Genomic DNA, 24,378 nt, shown 5'->3' with positions numbered 1-24,378 from the left:
AGATTTGCTAGTAGTGACGCAAGGAATCGTGAGAGAAATAGTGGGAGAAATTGTATGGGACAAAGACAATAGGGAAGAGAATACAGCAGTGAGACACATAAACAGTAAGATAAACAGCCATGATCCCTTGAGAAAAACGTAACATTCGTACGTCATGACGACTAAGTACATGAACACGCTTTCTGAATCTCCAGTAGTTGTGAGAGGCGTTCTTCGAGTCGCTACACATCTTCCCTCTAGCTGAAAGACGTATTTTCATAGATAAAATCATTTTCACATGGTGTTGACTGACATCGGTTTAGCTTGTTACTCTGAAATTACAAATAAGTATTCTACCATGGATGATTCAATATTTTTCCATCATTATAATATTGTGCAAACTGCAGACTATGCACATAGCTCAAGCTCAGAGAAAAATAGTCCTCTATTGCTAGTTAAAGTCCTCTATTCCTATTAAAAGTTTCTTACTTCTCCTAAAAGAAAATGTTTTCATTTTATTTCAATAGTTTTATTCTCTCGAGTCTTGAATTGAATTATTATTATGGACTTGGAATCTATTTTACTTTCCATGACTTGTAAATATTGTTCTTAGAGCACCAGAATATTGTTTTTATTACAAGCAAAATCAATAGGATCACTGACCTCTGATTTCAGTTCAAAACAATGGACGAAAAACAAAAAATTTAGAGATCTATAAAGGAGATATAATATAGAGTACAGCTATCTGCTAAATCCGGAGGGACCTTTCCATTCTTATTGAACAATAATCCAGGAAGGGTCTCCCGGATTCCCTAGACTGAATAAGGATTAAGCTATCTCATCAACTTCCATTAGTGTAAATATTCAAGAATCATTTTTACTTTATAGTATTGTGGGAGGAATAAATTCGTACCTCTTTTCATTTGTCACCAATATAAGTGAATTAACTTATGTATAACTATGGAGTAACGTGTTTGCCATAATCAAGTAGCAACCTTGGAAAAGCCGATGAAGGTTCACCCCAAAAAACAGGATATAACAAATTGGCATTTATAGGCCAGTCAATATAACAAAAACAAAACAACATTCGGCCAATACAAATAAATAAGATGATAATAATCCTCTTTGCATTAGCAAAGCTTTCAAGAATAAACCATGAGGAATATAACCATGCAATACATGAATATAAAATAGTGCATAAATTGGGGCGAACTTAAATTTCTGATTACTTGGTAACAAGAATTAATAGATGAGCATAATACTTTAGAGAAGTAGGATTTATTATAATAATAGAATTTGTACTATACAAAGTATATAGAACAGCACTATAAAGTATCTATAACAGAAAATAGTAGTTGAAGAGAGTAAATTTATGCCCTAGAAGTTGATATAGAAGTGATGTAATAGAAGTATCGTACACATTCAAGAGTAGTACAGAAGCATTAAACTGTGTGTGAAATTATGGCAACAAAATTATAGTATGAAATTAAAAATAATGTATAAGACATGCGTAATGAAAAATGAAATAATAACGGGGATGTTCTACACAAGATCTGATGAATAGAATTATATGGGTTGCAGTAGAATTAATGCTATTATTTTCAAAACTATTTCTACGAAGTCATTCACCACGAATTTTCCCGAAATTCTATTTGATAGATTCTACGAAGAGACGTTGTGTGAAATAATGGAGAATGCAAGCTTTTGAATTTATGATGAAAAGGTTCGTTGATCAGGAAATTCAGCTTCGGGCACTCTTCTCGATTACAAATCAATTTTTCAGATGAGAAGGCATCAAGTGAATTATCAATTCATGAGTTTCACTCCGTGACTTAACTGAGTTGAAATTCTAGTTAAATCCTGTCGATTCCAATTTGTCAATTCCGAAATTTATAGATGAAACTCAAATTCATAGTTTTACAGTTGGCAATTTATTTGTTTGTTGAATATTAATTTCTCTCTCAAATGTGATCCTCTTTAGCCTCAATAAACATAATTCTTGTCCAATGTTGTTCAAGTACATGTTTGTTTATGCAGTGCTGTATATGCAGCAATTAAACGTAAAATTTTGAGAGAATAATGGAATTAACAAGTATCTATTCTCTTATCTTCAATCTGATAATAGATACATTGTAGCCATGATATTATGAAGATTATAACATATCATAAAAGAGCTGTACTTATCAACCCCTGAGTGAATAATGTATATTTTCAAATACGCTCTGAATGGGTTTCATATTAGAGTCTCGCTATGTTAAATAACTTCAGTCCCTAATTTATACACAATTACTTGAATCGGATTAGATATTATATCCAAACATATTGAGATGAGATTTCTTCGCAGAGCTGAGCGCTGTGACAGAAGAGATCACATCAGGAATGAGGATATACGGAAAGAGCTGAATATCTTCTGCCTGAATGAGAGAGCTGCATCATATCGTCAGCAATGGAAAGAGCATGTGGAACGAATGTCAGCTGATAGGCTTCCTCACAGAATTTCAAACATAGTATAAACATAGAGACACAAGAGACATAGGCAGGCCACGAAAAAGTTGGCAATGATCATTATATTTATTATAAAATGAAAACAGCAGATTGTAGTGATGCTTATGATGATAGTGATATCAGATTAGATTATATTGATGTTATTAATAATAGATTTTATTTATTATTATTTTTTTTAATTACAAGCTGAATGTGAGTCGGAACAGGCAATAGCCTAATCCCTGTTTGAAAGAAGAAGAAAAAGAAGAAGAAGAAGAAGACATATTGAGATTGCTCAATTATTGTCTCTCAATTCACATTTTGTTATTAACAAGGAATAGAATGAAAATAGTTTTTCAGAAAGAATCGCTATGATTGCTTGAAGTTGCTAATTGAGAGAAAGTCGATGGATGAAATAGATGCTTTGGATGAAATAGAACGCATCGCGGTGGCCTTCCCTTACCTTCTACCTTTCACTCAATCGAAACACGCACGTATTCCAGACTTGTGAAGGAAATCCGCAGCCCAATTCCATGTTCGTTTCATTGACAGAGTTTGGCAAAAGTTCAAAACTAAAATACGGTGGCGAAAACTCTGTTCATTGAATACGACACTACGTTTTATACTTGTATCCAGATTCATTCGATAATTTTCCTAGTTGAATATTCAGCAAAATAGATAGTGGAAGAGTAGTTAGTCACTGAGTTGATTTCTGATGAACTGGATTGATGCTGGTTCTTAATTAAATGTTAGTACTTGATTTTAATGAGAGGATATTTGAAGTCTTTTTTTTGTATTTTTGAGCATTTCTGAGGAAATTAATAGTCCTTTCTAGAGCAAGAAATCTGCAACAAAATGCTATTTTAATTGGTAAACCACGCTTGTCCTCCAGAATCTCATTACTTATTTTATCGATTCTCGGATTAGTTCTTAATCAAGGAATCATCATCTAGAAAAGCAACTCGTCTTTTTCTTGAACTTTTAATTCCCATTGTTGCTGCCAAGGGAAGAGCAAGCCATAGAGATAGCCAAACCCAAAAAGAGAAAGAGAGAGAGAATGAGTGAGAGGGTCTGACTTATACAGTGGGAGGAAGATGGAAAAAGAGAAAATGAGAGAGAGAGAGCGTCTTGATTAGAAAAGTTAAGCTTGAATCGTACTGGATTAGATGAATGGATAATATTCCGCTATCGTGATGCTTTGCTTTGAAAATTCGAGACCGAACTGACTCCGCGAGCAGAGAACATCATCCTCTCTTTCACTCTCTCACTCACGCTTTCTCTCCGTCAATCCATCTCTCTCACTCAAAATGAGAGCAAGAAGTCTTTTGTGCAACTTCCTGCCTAAACTTTTCCTACCTAATCTTCGCCATAAGTTCTATCTCGATCAAACTTGACTTTTTGTCAGAGTCGTCTTTGAATTCGAAAGAAAAGCGAATTGAATGTAATTGCGCCGACTGATTATTCTATTGAGCGATAACGAATAATTCCTCAGTCATTAATATTTAAAATTTCGATCACGTGCTGATGAATAGCGCTCCGACTGATTGGAATTTGTGTGCAGTGATTCGGAACTAATAGTAAGATTTCCTGGAAATACAATACAAGATATTCAAATGGTGAATCTGGAAATTGGAGGAGTTTCATGATAGAATAAATAAGGGAGAGAATCTATTATGTTATTCAAATCACAGTTTTCTTTAATAAGTTATCCTAATTTAGTCATCCTCCAGTTAGTTATTACAATATTGAAAGATTTGGTATTATGTAGATTTGGTAAGAGGGGTATTATGTATGGGTTTAGCTGATCATATTAGCTCGAAAATAGAATACCGTTCTTCAATCGCCAATCAACATATTTACTCACACTCAATAATACTCAATATTATAATCAAATACTACGAATAATTGACTTGAGTGGTACTATGTAGGAATCGAACTGCACATAACTGGATATAATAATAAAAATTAAATACCGTTATCAATCGAACTGTAAAAATCTCGCATTCACCAATAAGACTTTTGAATATGATGGTAAACTACTTAGCAACATTATTCAATTGTAAATATATCACTCATACTTCCTATTATACTGATATAACCAGTGAGTATTGAATGTAAAGAGCTGCCTCCCCAGTAGAGTGGAGCATGCTTGACCCCCCACCCCCAACTAGTTGGTTAAATACCTCGCCAAGCCGTCTAAAGGCTTTATATTGCAAGTGTTATGGAAATCGTCCATATCTCTAGTACCAATGAAAATATCAAAACAAAATTGATGTCCATGTCTTTCTCACATCATTCCCCACAATTAGTGTCATACCTTACCATTTTATCTGCAACTATTTGATAGTTATCAGTGTGCAAGCTGAAATAGTTCGATATTCAACGTTTGCATACATTTCTATTCTCTTCAAAAGGATACTATGCAAGCTTTAAACAACAAAATGCTACTGATAGATTTTCTAGTACACAGGAAGACCTTCATATTTATTTAAAATCATACATACTTGATGATCACAGAACAACAGATTATGCGTTCAAATGAAACAAAGCCAGTGATGGATCACTGTGACTCTGCTCTAAAACTGAACTTGTCTAATATTGTAATATTATAGGACTGTAAAAATATCATATAAGCTAGAAGTTACATTTGATACTCAGTTCCAGAAATATGATGTATTCTGATCAGATCACCTCATTAATTTGATGTTTTGGTCAGACTTTTTGCTTGTAGATTTTATTTTTTGTTATAAATGACACTTTATACCCAGATTTTCTGATCATACTTCCTATTCTGTTTGATTTGTTGTTTATGTATGTCAGTGTTATGAACTTTTCAGTTTTATCCTTCTCTTGTTTTTTATTTTTGATTTTTTGGAGTAGCTTGTCGATTAGGTTGTGTTTAGGTTGTGCTTAGAGAGAAAACAGAGGAACACAACATCACATTCTTGAAGGCAGATAAGAGTAACAGCACAGTAATAATGAACAATGATGATTTATCCAAAAAAACAATAGAATTCATCACAAAAAACAATATAATTGAACTTGAAAAAGATTCTACAGAAACATATCAAAAAACAGTAAAACAAACTATCAACAACTCAATCCACATGATCAACAAGCACCAGAAAAGGTACCTGAAACAAATCCACCCTACTGCCACAACTCTCCAAACCTTACCCAAAATCCACAAACCTGACACACCCATTCGCTCAATAGTAAATTATCAAGGACCACCAGCTTACAAATTAGCAAAGCACATGGACAAAACACTAAGAGAATTGATAGACATAGAAAACGCTTCATATTTGAAAAATAGCATTGATTTAATGGATAAAATAAAAGACAAGAAAATACCCAACAACTCCACCCTTGCATCCTTTGATGTAACAAATCTCTACACAAATATCCCCATCCAAACCACCATAGACATAATCAAAAACACCCTCACTAACAAACAGATGCCCACTGAAAAAATCAATGAAATAATATCAATTCTAAAAACTATTACCACTCAAAACTACTTCACTTTCAACAACAAATACTATACCCAACCTGACGGCCTCCCAATGGGCTCTCCAATATCAAGTGTCTTTGCTGAAATATACCTCCAAAACATAGAACAAAACCAAATCTTGAAAAACAACACTCACAGCAAAAAAATTATAAATATTGGTTCAGATATGTTGATGACATCATCCTCTTATATAATGGCAATAAAAGACAATGTGAACAACTCAGAACAAAAATTAACAAAATCGATAAAAAACTCCAATTTACAGCCAAATATGAACATGAAAACACCCTCAATTTCCTAGATTTAAGTATCACAAAACACAACCAACAACACTCCTTCAACATATTCAGGAAGCCAACCATGACAGATACCCTTATTCACAACTCCTCAAATCATCCTGTTCAACATAAACACTCAGCTTTCCTATCTATGCCACACAGACTTCAAACCATCCCCCTCTCACCTGAACACTACAAAGCAGAACTCAATACCATAAAATATTTAGCACAACAGAACGGATACCAACACAACCTAATCGACAAGCTACTCCAAAAAATCAAAAATAAAAAAACAATAGAAGAACAAAACTGAAAAGTTCATAACACTGACATACATAAACAACAAATCCAACAGAATAGGAAGTATGTTTAGATAATCTGAGTATAAAGTGGCATTTAGACAAAAAATAAAATCTACAAGCAAATCAATAGAAGAGGAAAGATTCAAGACAACAAAAAACTCAAACTCCCAGGAGTATACAAGCTAAAATGCTCTGAATGTGATAAATTCTATATCGGACAGACTGGCCATTCTTCCAATCAAAGATACAAGGAACATATCCAGGGACTAAAAACAAAAACAGAATCTACATTTGCCGACCACCTAATTCAAGAAAATCACAAACACACAAACATAAATACTGATCTACAAATCATACACATGAAAAACAAAGGACCAGAATTGGACACAATAGAACAGTTTGAGATATACACCCAATTTAAAAGCAATATACAATGTATATTAAACGAACAAACCAACTTCAAATCCCACATCCTTTTTGATTACCTTCTCAGCCACAACAAACCCAATAGACACCAAAAGCACCAACAGACACCAACAGCACACTAAAAATTGCCATTCTATCCTTCTACTTGTCTATGAGTACAACCAAGAAAATGGCGAACCTGCCGAAAGATCTCGTTGTCAAAGTGAGTGATTAATTCATTTATTGTAAAATATCTGACTGCTAGTCGTTTTTTCTAATAGCAAAAAGTGATTTAATAATAAGCAGTTCGTGATGGAAAGCAACATTGAAGAATATAAATATGATATTCAGATAAAATATGTTTTCTACCCAGGAACAATGTCCTAGAGTATTGGTAGAGAGTTCGTAAACACTCTGTATATGCAGTACATATAAAAGTCATAAACAATAGGAAAAAGTGTCTATAAATTAATATGTCAACTCATTACATCCATTGTACCATTGATGGTAGCCTATAGTATGAAATTATTCTATATTCTCTCTTCACTCCAGTAGTACAATGCTCACTCAGCTTCAAGTAATGATGTATTATTATGTTTTCTCTTCAAAGCATTGGTGTGTTATTCTATGACCACCAAGTACATATTATTTATATATCAATGGAAAGGTCTTTTCATGCACTACAAATTCAATCATTAACATTTTTTCGTTGAACGCTTCTATAATTGTTTATAGAATAAAATGAAAGTATATGTAATCGTCAAACATCTTACTATTTTCGGTTTGTACACGGATAACATGCAAACAGTGGCAGCTACGATGAAAGTTTATGGCTTCAATTGTAGATAAAATGAGAGAAAGCCATCAACATCAATTACGTTTCAATATTCCCATTAGAACTGCAGATATGGACAATTCAAGTAACGCTTGCAATTTAAAGCCTTGAGATGGCTCAAGCACGCTCCCGCTCTGCATTCAGCTATGAGCAAGGCTGCTCAATTACATTCTATTATTCTCACTAGAATAACTTGTAAGTATTTTGTTTAGTCATCACAACTCTGAAACTTGATGTAATGAATTTTGTGCTTTGAAAAATCCGTATTCAATTCGAAACCGGCAATTATAAGTAACAGCTTCTCTCATTTCCGTTCCCTATCAGGTAGCAGTTAACAATCGAACTGTTGTGTCTGAACAAGTCATTATTCAAATCGATAATCAGCCTACAAAACGAGGGGCATTAACCTATGCACTCACTACAAGGAAACATAGCAAATAATCGTATTGGCTTCTTGCATTTCGTTTCTCGAACAAACTGTGCTGCCAGTTTTAGATAATTTATGGACGTTAATGGAGCCCAGAATGTCATTAAAAGTGAAGCAACAATATTTACGATGCAAATGACATGTTGTCAGTCAGAAACGGGCCGCTGTTCTGGTGTTGCACAATATGTGCCGGTTATGTGATTCATGAGTGGAAGTGATGTGATTTTAAATAAGCGGTGAATATTTGACCGGGAGGTCTAATGGCATTGGCCAGCCATCATGACGAGTCCCTTCACAAAACGCACAATGTAAGTAATTAATTCGATGCGTGTATGTCAGGCACAGTAGATTTGAAGATTTAACATTGCTTGGAACGTTGAAAAATTCACAATGGTGTGACACAAGAATTATTAATCAATGCTAGTATTCACATTGTTGTAAAAAAGTATTCACATTGCACTGAAATTGTTTAGCAACTTAAATATTCACAAAAATGGTGATCACATTATTACTGAGAAAATTCCATCTAGAAATTGTATTTCAATACCATTGAATAGTGCACCATTGTAGTGTCTGTCTTTATCATCTTGTGAGTCTATCATGGATAAAACCGAATCTAATCCTTCATTGCGAGAATCTCAAAATGAAATACCTATGTACCTCATTACATAAGAAACCAACAAATAACTTGATTACACTAATCTAATTATTGATAAATGGACGTATTTACATGCTGTAGTGCTCAGACGGCAGTTGAAGCGGTGGCCTACAATAAAGTTAATGGAATATCTCTTGATAAGAATGATAAGTATTTAATGATTGTTCATGCTTTGCAACGGTTTTTGTTCGTAGCCCGACAAACAATAGAGAGCGAAAGTTGGTCATTGATCTGTGCGCTTCGCACTTCAACAGTTGAAGTTACTTTTGTGGTAGCTGACATTCCCGACTAGCAAGTACTTCAAAGACCACTCAACCACCAACTACATTCAAGAAGAACACAACAACTGTAGACCTTCACTAAACTTCGGCGATCCTTGGGAGTTTACTACTCAGAATCTGTTCTCACTCTGAAGATATTCAGTGTTTGTCAGTGGGAAAAGAGGGCAATGATACGTTGCTAATCAAACTAGAAAGAAAAAAGCTGATGAAGTTTCTTATAAGACGTGAAATGGTCTCCGATCAAACTTCACGAAACGTGATTCAAGAATGCATTTGAAGCTGAATAAACGTTGTAATCGATGAAAATCAATTGAAACGTTGTGTCAGAGATAATCATCATTCAAAAGATGAATTGTAAATAGAAAATAAATGAATGGTTCTCAAAAGAACGTAGTTGACAAAGAAAAAGGTGCAGCATAGGAAGAAGAGGAACGATCGATTAAAAGGTGGAGGAGCAAGAATGTGAAGAAGATGGTACAGTGGGAGATGGTGGAGGAGGAGGAAAGGGAATGGAAATGAGAATAAAAAGAAGAAAAGACTGGACAGTAGAAGTAGTGGACAACGCAATCCATTGGGCAGGTTTTTGACCAATAGCATTTACAAACTTACTGCTCAAACGTTCAGCCAATGGGTGTGCGACTGCCTATTTCTATGACCACTCTGATTGGACTGTATATCATTAATTTCAATTCTCAATATAACCCCGAAGATAACTCGAACACAAGAACGCATTCAGAGTGAACCCAAAGTTTAATAAAGCACTTACCCTTGTAATTCGGCTCAGTCACGTGCAAATTTGGGCATTGGTAGGGAAATTGGTACAAACTAGATGAGGTGAGGAAGAAGAAAGAAATTTCCACCCAAAATTTGTCAATCACGTGCTAAATGCTGCTTCCATGGTGATGATGATGTTTGAGAACTGCAACGTCAATAAGCTCACAATACTAAAAGCAATATATACTTCGCTTATAAATACTTTCGAAATTCGCTGATTTTCAATTGACACACAACACAATACAAAAACACATCATTCTAACAATATGATACAAAATCATCACCTAGGCTTGAAATACTTCTAGAAAGTCGCCTTTGTAAAATAATAACATAACATAACATAACAAATTGATCTACAAAATTACAAGCATCTGTGATCCTGTGCAGACTGGGATTGATGATCAATCCAAAAATTGAATCAATACGGCAAACTTCAGATATATCAGGGGCAAAACCCCTAGTAAGAGATGTTGTTATGCCAGGGGCTTTACAGTAACACAACCAACGCCAGTGAACAAGAAATTCAAATTGCAAATGGCCACAAGACCTATATACAGGTTTTTTACGAACTCCCAATAATCTCGGGGATTTTTCCTGGGTAAACAACATATCTAAATATCATATTTAAATAGGCTGGAAGTCTTCAGTTACTCATACAGCGACCATTTTGTTTTTTCACTCATTTTTTTGTAAATAATGGTTGAACATACAAAATTGAGACTGCACAATCATTTATAACAACTAGACAAAGCTACAAAAAATTATGTCAATTTTCAAAATTCATAAAACAAAATTTAAAATTTCGTTTCTTCAATAACTCAGGAACCGTTAGTTTTACAAAAAAATACAGAGATAACTTATTTTAGTAAATTTAATTACCTATCGATTGATATCTGATCAAGATTGGACCAATATTAACTGAGATATGGCAGCCTTGGTGATAGGTGATCACTGAAAATTTGTTGCAGTGCAAACCAAGGCATGCTGATACAGTCACCTCAATGTTGCAACAATCTCTATCTACATTACATGTTAATAGTAAGCGGATTTAGGTCTTTTCAAACAATAAAATAACGTTACATAACCCTCTAAAGGTGGGTCACCAATCACTAAAGTTGCCATATCTCAGTTAATATCTTGAAACCTTGGTCCTTGAATATCTTGGTCCAATCTTGAAATATATAGGTATCAATAGATAGGTAATTAAATTTACTAAAAAAAATTATTCTTGTAATTTTTCTGTAAATCCAACGGATTCTGAGTTATTTAAGAAACAAAATTTGAAATGGCCGTTATTTTATTTTATGAGTTTGAGAAATTATTATAACTTTTTGTAGCTTTTTCAAGTTGTTATAAATGATTGTGCAAAGTTTCGATTTTGTATGTTCAACCATTATTCAGAAAGAAAAATAATAAGTGAAAAAACAAAATGTGAGTAACTGAAGACTCCCGGACAATTCAAATAATGATATTCAGATATGCTGTTTACCCTAGAGTATTGGTAAGGAGTTCGTAAACACGAATAATACACACTCTGTATAGCTACAAATAATAATTGAGAATAGTGCTTTGTCATTTGTTGTTGTAATTCATTATTAAAATCAAAAGTTTTGGAGGAGAACAAGACGGAGACTTGAGAGTTATGATTGATAGGACCACACCCAAAACAACATAGCTTCTTCCACAGAAACTCTCATTGAATGCAGAAAATTATTAAATTTGAACTCATTGAATTTGAAAATCTCATTGAATGCAGTAAATTATCAAATTTGAACTTTCTTGAATGCTTCAATGGAAGTCAAATAATGAACTATAGTGTAATTGAAACGTGTGTTTATATTTCCAACAAAATTATTTTGAATTGAATATGTTATCATATTACCAGCCTTGATGAATAAGAATTTGCCTTGAGATAAATTCTTCGAATGGATATAAGAGTTATTTAAACGTTAAAGGATTAGAGGAGGACATAAATTAATACTTACTCTTTTAAGAAATATGTCACATTAATCTCACAATGCCAAGCTCAGCTCTGTTACAATAAATCACTCACTAAATGGAATCACTGCAGTGGACTTGAAGTCTCACGCTAAATGTAATTGTGTAATAGCGTGCTTGACAACAAATAATATTACAAATAGCTGTTCAAGAATTGCAGGTCGAGGTCATAACAAGGTACTTGTTGCACTTGAAACAAGGTTCCAAGCACAGTTATAAGATTATAGTGTAATATTATTTTATCCTATGAACTAATAAATTTTGAATATATTCAATTTAATTCAACTTTCAACATTCAACTTCGAATTGAACCGAGTCTTGCTTTAGATTCAGTCTTAGATTTAACGAGTCTTCAGTCTTTAGATTTAGAATTATATAAAACATTGTAATAATGAAGAGTTGCGAGGAACTAATGGGACCCATCACTGAGAGTGAACTCCAAACTGGACACTTTGCCAATCAAGATAGCTTGAATACTGCTACTTACATGCAGGTGGAGGTAGCAAAGTGAACAGTTGCATAAAATACCTCAATTATCTTACCTGATTCACACTTACGTTCTCCTTAATCTATTGATCTATAGGGCTTCCATTGAATTTACAAATAAACATTCCAAGCCATAAAAATATCCACCGAGAGTGCACTTCAAATTAGACACTGTATCTGTCAAGACAAAAGTTAAATGACAGACAATACAATTAAAGCTAGCAAAGTGTTCAGTGACGTAAGCGCAAGTCTGTATTTAGCAGAGTTGTACTTGACGCCCGTGCTACCCTACAGGCGCAAAATTACAAAATTTATAACCTTGTTAATTATGTAAATGGCCGTGCGTGACTCAGTTGCCATGTTTCCCAGTGCCTGCTCCTGATATGGAGCCAGCCCAGTGCACAATTCGTGTGCCACCTCAAAAACCCACACGGAATTCATTAATTTTTCATCTACTGTTTAGTCAGAAATGCTCGATTTGATAACACATCAATCTTCAGTGATATTTTATCCGGCAATTGGGCCGATTAAGTGCTATTTATTTGAATTACTGAGGACATTGACAGCTATTTTATTGGGTAATTGAATGATTGTTCCATTTCAAAATTTATCAGGCTTTACAGAAATTTCATTTGGTAATAGGACTTCGCATTGAACATGACTAACATCAGTAGCCAATTCGTCATCAGATTTCCCTCATAAACTATTATATAATCATTTTTTAAAGCTTTTTGATTATTCTGATTGTGATTCATTTGTCTCAGTTATTCACACACAACATTATATTTACCGAATGATTTGAGAAAATGTATTGGATTCAGATTCTTTAAATCCAACTAACATAATGTGCCTTATTTGTCTAGATCATTGACAACATTATCCAAATTGATTCTCATCACTCCAGAACTGAACGATAATGATAATTCTGTTCAATGGTAATCCTGGTTAATAATAGTTCTGGTTAATATACTTTTCCGACGTAATTTTGAATCCCATGAACAGGAAAACTGTACCAAATTGGTAAGAACAATATTGTGAACAGATTTCTTCATCTCCACAATATATTACCAGATCATTTTACTGAAACATACTTGGGTGCCAACAAATAAATTCAATTGTTCAGTGAAAAAAATAACTCCGGGAACTCAGTGAATCTTGGAGAACATTCAATTCAAACATAAATTGTACGAAGCTCTCACAACATAAAATAGAAGCACATATTCTATTACAAAAATCTTATATCTCTATCTAAAATCTTAAATCTAATATCTAATAGATATTTACTAGAAAGTATATTATACTAGAGGGATATGTAATAGAAGAATAAGCGTACAACACGCGCACTACATAAAAAGGAAATTTTATTAATGGACTGACACTTTTTCGGGGAAGAAAAATGGCTCAATATCTCCGCCCTTCATAACTTCCCACCAGTCTATTTCCAAGTTCGAGAAACATCTTCCGAAACCACGAAAGTTTGAAAAACTTTTGATGCACAGCGATGGAAGTGAAAGTGATTGAGTGAGAGAGAGGGAAGCAAGGAAGAAGTCCGATTCACAGTGGGTCGTGTTCTGTTGGTCTTTGGACAGACACATTGAAATGTAGACAAAGCAGAGCCTCTGTGGCTCTCTGTGAGTCTGCTCGGTAGCATTCATCAAGTGACAGTCTGCTGCTGATGACACCTGCGAGCCTATCGATCACTCCTCTGCCACTTTTGCCTGTTGAACAGCCCCCCCCCTTGCTCAACCCACCCCCCTCAAACTATAACCCCTTTCTCACGTCATAAACAACCTCTCCACCAATCAAATGGCTTCCCGCCTTTTCTGGAAATTCCCTCATCTTCATATTTATATATAGGCCTGATATTATCTTTCCCTTCCTACTGAAAATATCCTCTCCTCATATAATATATATTATATATTGCAACCATCTCTGCCTTCACTTGTGTTTCTCAACACTAATATAGTCATCTCTCTTCACTAATCATATTGCCAATCCTCACACTGCATTTATATATATGTTTTTCCCCAGCACACTGAGAACGCGCTCCATCCTCATATTTTATATATTTCCCATCCCCACATTACTGGAAGTATCTCATCTTCATCATCGTTTATAAATAATATTCTCCCCATCCCCTAATTGAGCAGCCCTGTAAGTTTACTCGTGCGGCAAACTCATTGATAATTAACATGGCTTGAATTCATTCACAACACATTGTCAGCGAATAAAACATTTTTGAATGACAGGGAGAGAGCACACTCACTCAATCATGATAACAGTCATTCATTTTCCATGTCGCGAATTTTTACACCGTATCATACAGCGGGTATAAAAACTGACGAAAGGACTGTCAGCAATGTGGATAGTATCTCATCAGTCATTAATTTAGTCTGGTGAGAAGTTTGACGAAATTCTGAATTGTTACTTGTGTTTTAATGTGTATTGGAATAGAGTTGAATGTTTGATAAAATCATGAGATAGTTTTTGTACGCAGCTGATCTGTATTCCCTCTTTCAAATCGAATCTTGAGGTAAGTATTCTTCTGTAATTCCTGTCCCTTCAAACTACTCAGTATTGATTACATCGGAAAACACATACCGTACCAAACTCTAAAAGTTGTAGATACAAAAGGGTAACACAGGGTACACAGGGTATATTGTCCAGAAAAATGAGGCTAGTTACACACACATAAATTTTTGGATATACGATTTTTTGCCGTCCATATAAATTCTATAAGAATAAATTGATTATGTCGAACAGTTTATGTTTGTCAATTTCCGTTTAATCTGATAGAATTCATAAGGACGTCCTTAAATAAATTGTACGTCCAAAAATCGACTTGTGTGTAACTGGCTCAACTGTTTGTGCTTTTCAAAAGGCTAAGGAGAAGAACGTAGTAACGTAACATGAAAATCCAATCAAAGAGTTGTCATGTGATTTCAACGAACTGCTTTGTCCCAACAATCATGATCTGATGGAATTCTAACAGATTGTTGTTCATGCAGCAATTAAGAAAATGGTATATTCTGCATTTTCATCCAAGAACGAAAATCTACCAAAACTTGATCATGGTTTTACCTGGGTAAAAATCAATTTTCGCTGCAAGTCTGGAGCGAGAGTGTTATACAGTCTCCCAGCTTCCCAATTACTGACCACAAACAAGCTCTTGTTTTGAAAAGCGAGTTTCTAGCTGAGAAACAAGGACACTCTGCAAGTTCTATTTAAAACAGACGAGAAGCGCTCTTCAGCCCTGGAACAAAGAAGTGGAGTGCCTCCGAGACAAAGCCTTGGCCCCGAAAAACCTGAGAGGTCACACAAAAGGAAACTATATGATTGCGAAAAGTATCGCTGAATTCCATCGCTCTGAAATGAGTTGTATATCTTAGGATGCATTTCATGAAATACTGTGCTATCATCATGTAATAGTGCATAGAATGTGAGACAATCCTGTCCCAATCTAGAATATGATAATTATGTTCCATATTGAAAAAATATTCATTCCAAATTAATTTTGTTAACGATTCTGAAATAGTCGAATTCATCAATTTTGGTTGTAAGAGTAGAACTCACGTACCCTGTCTAATACCCTAATAAATTTTTCTCAAGGTGAAAGATAGGATTGGAGTGTGATAATACTTTCTACAAAACATATTTACCAAATTAATCTGCTTTCACACATGTTGGATGTTCACATTGATATACTTGAATAAATCAACAAACATGATATATCCCTGAAAATATGAATTATTCTTGGAATCTCTATTCATGATATACAATAATAGATAGGGAACCTTCAAACATAACCAATCAACTTTTTAAAGTTCACATTTACTAAATGTCTGCAATGACAATATCACTCTGATTAATTCGAATTCCTAATCCAATCGTCTATATTATATTATATGATGTACGGGAGTCCATTGATGAATCAGTTTAGTACTTGGCTTGTATTTCTTTCCATACTGTTATTGATATGTATACTAATGAAAAATTCCAAATTTCCAAAACTCATTGAAACCGAGATTCAAACTTTGAATAATTTCATCGAATTCCAAACATTCCTTGAAACATAATTTTTCAATGCAAATAATTCATATTCTACCGAACAAAACACTAAAAAACCTATCTACAATTCAATCTGGAAATCAACTACTAGACTATGCACTCATGGAATGCGAACAAAGCACGCATACTCACTGACATTGTGCATCTCTTTAGTGAGATTCACTCTAAACTGTCAGCATTGCTTGAATGGGGAGCAGTGATGCTTTCCATAAGGTATGCTGACAGTTCTTTAGTGAATCTCACTTTATTGCGATTCACTATGAATCTGTGACAGCATTGGTGGAATGGGAAGCAGCTATGTTTTCCAAAAGGAATTCTGACAGCTTGATGTGATACTGACAAACCATAGCTAGGAAGAATGGATACGAGTGTTGTACGGTAACAATGGTGAACAACAATGTAGCATCTCGATTGTCCATTGAATGTTGTTAATTAGGTTATGAGAGGAAACAATGATGACCGACAATGTGCGAGCTGAATGCTGTGCACTGAAAAAAGACAGAAATTGTTTCCAGTTTTGAATACGTGCGCTATGCTACTATACGCAATTGACGACTATCTCGTCTCTTAAATAATTGAAATTATACTAGAGAGTTTCGAGTCATAAATTTTGTAATATAATGCTCACATAAGTATATGACTTGTACGTGTAGCTCAGTAACAGTTATCACAGTGAACGGAACTGCTCCAACAAATACGTTACCAGCGCATGCGCATACTCGTGTATCCTGTAGGAGCATTCCAACAGCGAGACGCGCGTGTGTGATGGGATGGTCTCGGGAGATGAATGTTTTGATGATGATGCCCACTATGTTTATGACTTGTGCTTGAGTTATGAGTTGAAAATAGGTGCCAGAGCCCATGACCAATCCAACGATAAGGAACAGATCTAGCTGGCTTCACCGACTTGCCAACTGAATGCATCATCTATGAAAAATATTCAATTTTTTAATTGTTAACGTATACATTGTTGATTTAATCATCCTGGAACATGTCATGAACCAATTTAGAAGACGAATTTCAATTTAAATTTATTCATTTCTAAATACAATTCCAATTTATCTATTACAAAATCAAATTTCAATAAAAAAACAGAATACATGTATTATTTATTTATTTATTTATTCATCATTTACAATCAACTAAAATATTTTACTAATCTACAAATTGAATTATTGTGGAGCAACTGTAATAATAATGAACAAATAAGATGTTACAGTATTTCTTTTGTAATTCTGGTACAAATAGATTTGAATCAACTCCAAATTATCACGGATTCATCGTCTGTCATTAGTTTTGCAAAAATCTGTCAATGTAGAAAGAAATACAAGGATTAAAAAATCCGCAGACATGCAGAAAAGATTTCCAGCCACCAACTCAACAAGTAGACCTAGAAAAAGTCGTTCTCAGTTCTAAACTCCTCGCCGAAATGACTTTCCATTGATAGAATTGAAGAACTTCTCATACATGTTTGCATCAGCTGCCTCAAAAGAGTGAGCACTGAATATTTCAGCAGCTCTATGAATGCAACTCATCTTCTCTTTTGCTGCTGATGAGTAGTTGGTTATGAGAGAGCACTTTTGCTATATTCACTCTACATTGTCAGCATTGATTGAATGAAAAGCATTGGTGCTATTTATAACATAAATGCTGACAGTTTGAAGTAAATCCCACTATATTGAGATCTACTTTCAACTGTCAGCATTGTTTATATGGGAAGCATTGGTGTTATATGTGAGGAATGCTGTCAGTATCTAATGAATCAAACTATACTGAGATTCACTCAGTATTGTCATTATTGTTTGAATAGGAACATTATTGTTATCTCTATAGGAACTACTGACAGAATTGAGTGAATCTTACTTATGCATCCAATATGACGTCGGCAGCCCCTCTCTCATTCAAAATATCCACCTCTGAAAAAGAAGTTGGATCATTTCTCATCGGTTTTCTGCGCATCTTTCATCCATAATGACCCCACAGTAATCACTTCTGGCGGGCTGCTTCTTTCATTAAAAAAATTATTGTAATCTAACACTTTTTCAAGGCGCCATTCTCCCGTAATAGGATTCTCTGGCAAGTCTTAGGTCTAGAAAAATGAAAAAGAACTTGATAAAAGCATTCTTATAACAGTGAATAAATGATCCCAGGATAGGATGCCGTAGATCATAGATCAGCATAGATGTATTAAAGAAATAAAGAACTGAGAATATTTTGGAGAAGTGAATTGTGAGTTGTGATTCATTAATAGCTAATTCATTAGTTGCTAACTCTGATTAGAGTCTCTGGGAAGCTTTAAAAACAAACAAACAAACATTACTTTGATGTTGTAATATGGGAATATTTAGATGTTTGAATTGTAGTTTTTTTGTGCCTTTCTTTCAGGATGTTGAACAGATCGAAATTGAACTAAATTTTACCAATAATTACTCTAGTGGACCTTGTTTTTGATTGTTAAAGAATTTATTCATGCACAAAGTAAGCACCTAAATTTTGTGTTGCCATAAAAGATTTGCTAACTTGCTTCTTATCCATCCAAATTATTGCAGTCTTCTAGCATTCTCATAGTACTGGCTTGGATTTCGTAATGAAATCAATGCAAACGTATTTAGAAATGTATTTGAACCATGCGACCCCACGATCGACGTTTCAACCTGAAATTAGGCCGGGCGCTCCACGTGTTCTCTTGAAAATTTTAGTGGAAGAGCGGCAGTTCTAAACAAGTCGTCATCGGAAAATAGTAGTTAAAATGTAAACGTGAGTGATTGTGAGTGCCGATTTATTTGTTAAACTTTGGATTCCATGGTGAGTGCCAAAATTATTTTATTAAGCTCGAATAGAATGACCAGACACATTGACAGAGGCCCTGAATTTATTGTAGAGTGAGTTAGCAAATTCTTGTTTAAATATCAATTAATTATCGTTGCGATGAAGTCTTAATTTGAGAAATATTCTTTGAAAATAAATTGTTTTAATGTTGTAATTTTGTAACAAGTAATTGAATAAATAACCGGATTGGTTACAGTGAAGATTCGATGTAACAGAGTTTCAAAGATGACAAATAATTTTATATTTGAATACAACTAATGAATTAATGTCAGTAGCATTTCTAAAAATCTTTTATTTGACATTCCTGGCTCGTGATAAATTACTTAGTTGCTAAAACAGGTGTTGTTGAACAATAGTGAAGATATTGGCATTTGCATGAACGAATCCATCCAAAGCTCCCAACCGTGGATTCAAATAATTCAAACAGGTTAATAATTGAGTGGAGATTTTAAAAGCAATTATTTGATATTTTCCTTGTTACAAAATGTGGGACTAACTAAGTCCCCCTGGCATCCCACCGTTACAAATGATGGCAAGTGTGAGGTAGTGTTATAAAGATCTTCGACCCATTACAATGTTATATAAGTTTTATGAATTACGGCGACGATTAGAAGAGGAAAAGTCGATCAGAACTGTTCTAGATTCAAGTATTGATAAAGTTATTAGCTGTTAGATATAGAAAAACCTGGTTGGAATAGGATATCTGAATAATTTCAGACGTTGTCCATAACTATTGTAATGTTGAACTGCAATAAAATTATTCTTATCCATTTATATTTTCTCCAAGCTAGTTTGTTATGATTATTGACTATTGAAATTCATTTGCAAAATAGTAATAAATCTAAATCCAGATTTCTTTGAATTGGAAATTGAACGCAAATATTGTTAACGAATATCCCTATTCCTGGAACATGGCATGAAAAAATTCAGGAAAGATAGGTTTGAGCTGAATCTCAATTTTTTCTCATTTCAGTTATGTATCAACTGAAATAAAAATCTGATGTTATTTTACGGATCAACGAGTCCAATAAAATGCAACCAGAGTACTGTAGTTGGTGTTGTAGTGAGACTCACTTCATATTGTCAGCATTTCTTCTATAAAACATCAATGCTCACCACTCTACCAATACTGCAAGTTTGTAGTGAATCTCACTATGGTTGAAATCTCCAGGTGAAACAGAAGTAAGATCGGGCTTTTATATGTGGTATCCTTTTATGCGGCAAGGGTGCTTTGAATGGGCCTGCCGGCGAGTATACGTTGCTGTTCCTAACTGCCAGTGACTCCTCTCTCTTTCTCCCCATCTTCATCTTGTTCCTTCTCTCCTCCTTTCCATCCTTCTCATTATTCTCTTCTTCTTTTCCGCGACTTCCTTCTCAATCTCTTCCACTTTCTATCCTACCATTGGAGTTGCTTTCCCTGTCAGCCTCCTCCACCATTTCTTCTCTTCTTTATCATCTTCTACCTTTTCTTCCTCCTAACATCTCACTCATCCGTCTTCTTCATTTATTCTTTCAATGATGTTCCAGTTTCCAGACTCATACATCTTCTACTCTCTCTCTTTCTTTTCATACCATTTTGTACTCGTTTTTCCGCTTCATTCTTCTTCTCCTTCTCTTCATCGACCTCCTCATCCACCAAAACTTCGTCTTCCTCAACCTTCTCTCCCACCATCTCCTCATACATCGTCACCTCCTCTTCCTTCTCCTCCTCTCCCTCTGATCTTATTCCTCTTTATCATTCTCCCCCTCCACCTCTCCCTCTTTTCCTCTCCTCTTACCATCTCTTTCCACCATTGAAGTGCCAGTAAACAACAGCAAGGTGTATTGCTCCATTGGTTCATTTCCTTTGGCCTATTGCAACATTGGTTCAGTGGAAACTTGGTCTACGTTGGCCCCATATGTATGTGTATTTGGTCTAGTCAGAGACACTTCGAACTGTCAGCATTGATTGAATGGAAAGCATTCATGCTATTTATAAGGAATGCTGACAAAAGAATGTGAAACTTACTGTGATGTTGTTGGACGCCTGATTGGATTGCAGTTTAGTGCGAGCGATTTGAGGTGTGTCTACGTGAACTATGATTGTGCAGCATATGAGGGAAAGAATAATCTTGAAGGACTTTGGGTGACAAAAAAACAACAAAAAGGATTTAGATGTAGAAGAAGAGGAAGCGAGAAGAAGGAAATATGAACAATATAATGATGCTGTTGTAGAAGGGTAAGAAGAACAAGCTCATAAATGTACGCCATTTGTCAAAAGCACGACCAATAAAATTAATCTAAAACTGCATTGTTGGAGCATCCAGGAAATTGAAAATAGTAAATCAGACTTCTTTAATAATCTCTCATCATATCAAATTCTCCAATATCAAAGCAAAACATTATTCTCATTAACATTATTTCCCATTCGATAGAAATGGAATAGATCTCTTCAATAGTTTCTCAAATTCATCTCATTATTAATACTAATTGCAATATTCAATCGACAGCCTAGTTCACATTTCCCAGCTCGGGTTCCATTCATTATTCCCTCTTATCCTTATTTATCCATACACGGATCATCTTTCAAGTGATCTACATAATAAGGTAGAATGGAAAATATGTTATCAGTTCCACATTCAATTCACCTCAATATGGGGAAATTCCAGAACATCTTTGTTTCTGATGTAATTTGGATTCTCATAAAATCATCCCATTATATTATTTTGATCACCGATTATACAAAGACTATCCAGTCAGCAACAAAAATCATGAGACCAGCTAACAATTAGGCTATCGCACCGTATAATTAATCTTTTACTGTCAACATTCAGGCTTCAATAAGAGATTCGGGAGCTCGTTTATTGCAGCAGTAGGAGTGATTTTATGTCTCAGTGAACCTTGATGATCACTAAAATGAAATCACTGCCAACTGTTCTCAACGATCTCTGTTTGTGATTGAGAGGCACTCGTGGCTTATAATTTCAGCCTATAATATCTATTATATCTGACCCAATATCTTCGATTGCTTGAAAGTGTATTTCTATATTGCTCGGATGATTGTATCTTCATGGGGGTCACCTCTACATGCAGTGGTCTTGATGCCTATTTCAAGAGTAATTGTTGTAAGACTACCCAAAATTTTCCAAACTCAAAGATCGTACTGCTGAAGTTCGACCATTATTAGTATCACGATGCTTCACATAGTGGAACATACAACTTTCGTATGAGCTTGTTGGATACTGTAGTCGTACTAGAGTAGCCTAACTCTTCCCTGGAAAATTATTGAAGAACAGTATAGCCTACAATCAATTTAATTCCTCTAATAGGAAAAAATCACAATGCTCTAACGTGAGACAGTGAGATCATGAATTCTAACTGAAGATGTATTAGCAGTAGGAATAATAATGAAGAATAAGAATACTTCTATTCCATCAAGACAAAATACAATGCAATAGGAAAACTTCAATAAAAATATAACAAGATGTCCATGAAGGTCATTTAATTATTATAAAAAACAAGATAACAAACATTTCAAAATATGAAGTTGGCACTATGAGAATTGATAAAAGCAGACCTAATACATAATAATAATCTTATGTACTATGATAATTGATGAAAGACCTAATACAAAAGAAATTACGTAACAAACAATCTTTAGTCTAAAAATAATCTGAAACAGGCAGATGAAGGAGCTCAGAAAAAGAATAAAAATGGAGAATTAATTTCTTTAAAAGGAGATTCTCCAATCTTTTTTCAATGGAGCTATTGGTGGTTCCCTAACTGTGATAGGGAGGATATTGGAAAGTTTCAAAGATAAGTGGTCCAGGTCTAGTCAAAATCCTACTCAATCTTGTAAAGGGCACGTCTATTCTGATCCTATTCCTTGTATTGTAGTTGCGAATGTCTTATCACAATGATGGGTGTCAATATTCTTCCTTAAATTCATTCATTAAGAGTTTGAAAACTACCATTCCATAAATAGTAATAATATTTCCACTTATGAATAGTGGCTTACGTTGCTCTAGATAAGCTGCACCAGAAATAATACAGTATTGAGCAACTCGTAGAACCGTATTACTCTTTACTTTGAATTATACTTAATAAGGAATTCATGAAGTCTCTGTTACTCCATTCATTAATTTAGAATATCATTTTTGAAATTCATATCTGTTCATTCCCATTCAAAGCAATCTCAGTTAGCAATCGCGTTAATCTTGGTCGCGTTTTTGAATCCTAACCTAAACATTACTTATGAGCCAACCCTCATGTTTGTGTGCAAAGCACCACGCGGCGGAAAATTGAATTCCAGATGAAGATAGTATCGGATTGTCATCACTTTTTCTCCGTCTAGTGGAAGTGAGACAAGCAGCGTCGGAGGCGGCTTATGTCTGATGAAAAATCATGTTTCCTTAGAAGCGCAAGATCTTGCATTGAGAAGGCGGGCTGCGTCTCTGTCTCTATTACCATAGAAATTGTGGCGGGCTGGCGCGTTGACACACATGATCAAAAACAGGAAGTGAATTTCAAATAAGTGCCGGCAACAACTGGGAGGGGATGATTGTTTTTGCTTGAATCACTCAATAGGAATGAGGGCTGAATATTGTGGGATGTACAGAATTTATAGAGAAACGAATACATTTCTATTAACATAATATTTGAACAGAGACTACTTTTCCACCTCTTCATATTTGTTCAATTTATCTAAAGCAATCTGCAAAACTAAAAATTCAAAAAGAGTTCGTCACATTTGAAAAATCAGTAACATTTGCCCAATATAAAATGAATAAGAGAGACAAATCATGAGAAATGAATAATAATGTAACTTGTTGTTTTGGAATGGATTATTTTCATGTTTCTTATTATATTCACTAATTGATTGATTATAGTTTCAAATTTTTTGTCCACTATTCTTTATTGAACTACTGTATTATTGTTTAGTTTAATCCACTATTTTCACTGTTCATGATGATAGTACATGTGCTTTTTCCAATATCAATTCAAATAGCTTTAATTTTCTTTCAATATTGAAATTCCGTAATAATGGATTGCAAAATTAGCATTTTTTGTGATGTCATAAT

The 24,378-nt window shown here is 34.5% G+C and overlaps 1 protein-coding gene across 2 annotated transcripts in view; it reads left to right on the top strand.

Annotated features, from left to right (window-relative positions):
- The window catches only part of LOC111057132, a 143,086-nt gene that overhangs the window by 2,040 nt on the left and 116,668 nt on the right, over positions 1-24,378 (top strand). The window contains exon 2 of one of the 2 annotated variants that reach the window (XM_039420916.1): positions 8,287-8,532. The exons of the other annotated variant lie outside the window; for it this stretch is intronic. Within the exon in view, the coding sequence (XP_039276850.1) occupies positions 8,485-8,532 (48 nt within the window). The 5' untranslated portion in view covers positions 8,287-8,484. The remainder of the gene's footprint in view (positions 1-8,286; positions 8,533-24,378) is intronic. 2 annotated transcript variants of the gene reach the window in all.

Source organism: Nilaparvata lugens, chromosome 2 (genome assembly GCF_014356525.2).
Source record: "Nilaparvata lugens isolate BPH chromosome 2, ASM1435652v1, whole genome shotgun sequence".
NCBI lineage: Eukaryota > Metazoa > Arthropoda > Insecta > Hemiptera > Delphacidae > Nilaparvata > Nilaparvata lugens.
The sequence above is the reverse complement of the archived record's forward strand: the minus strand, read 5'-3'. Positions and strand labels throughout refer to the sequence as shown.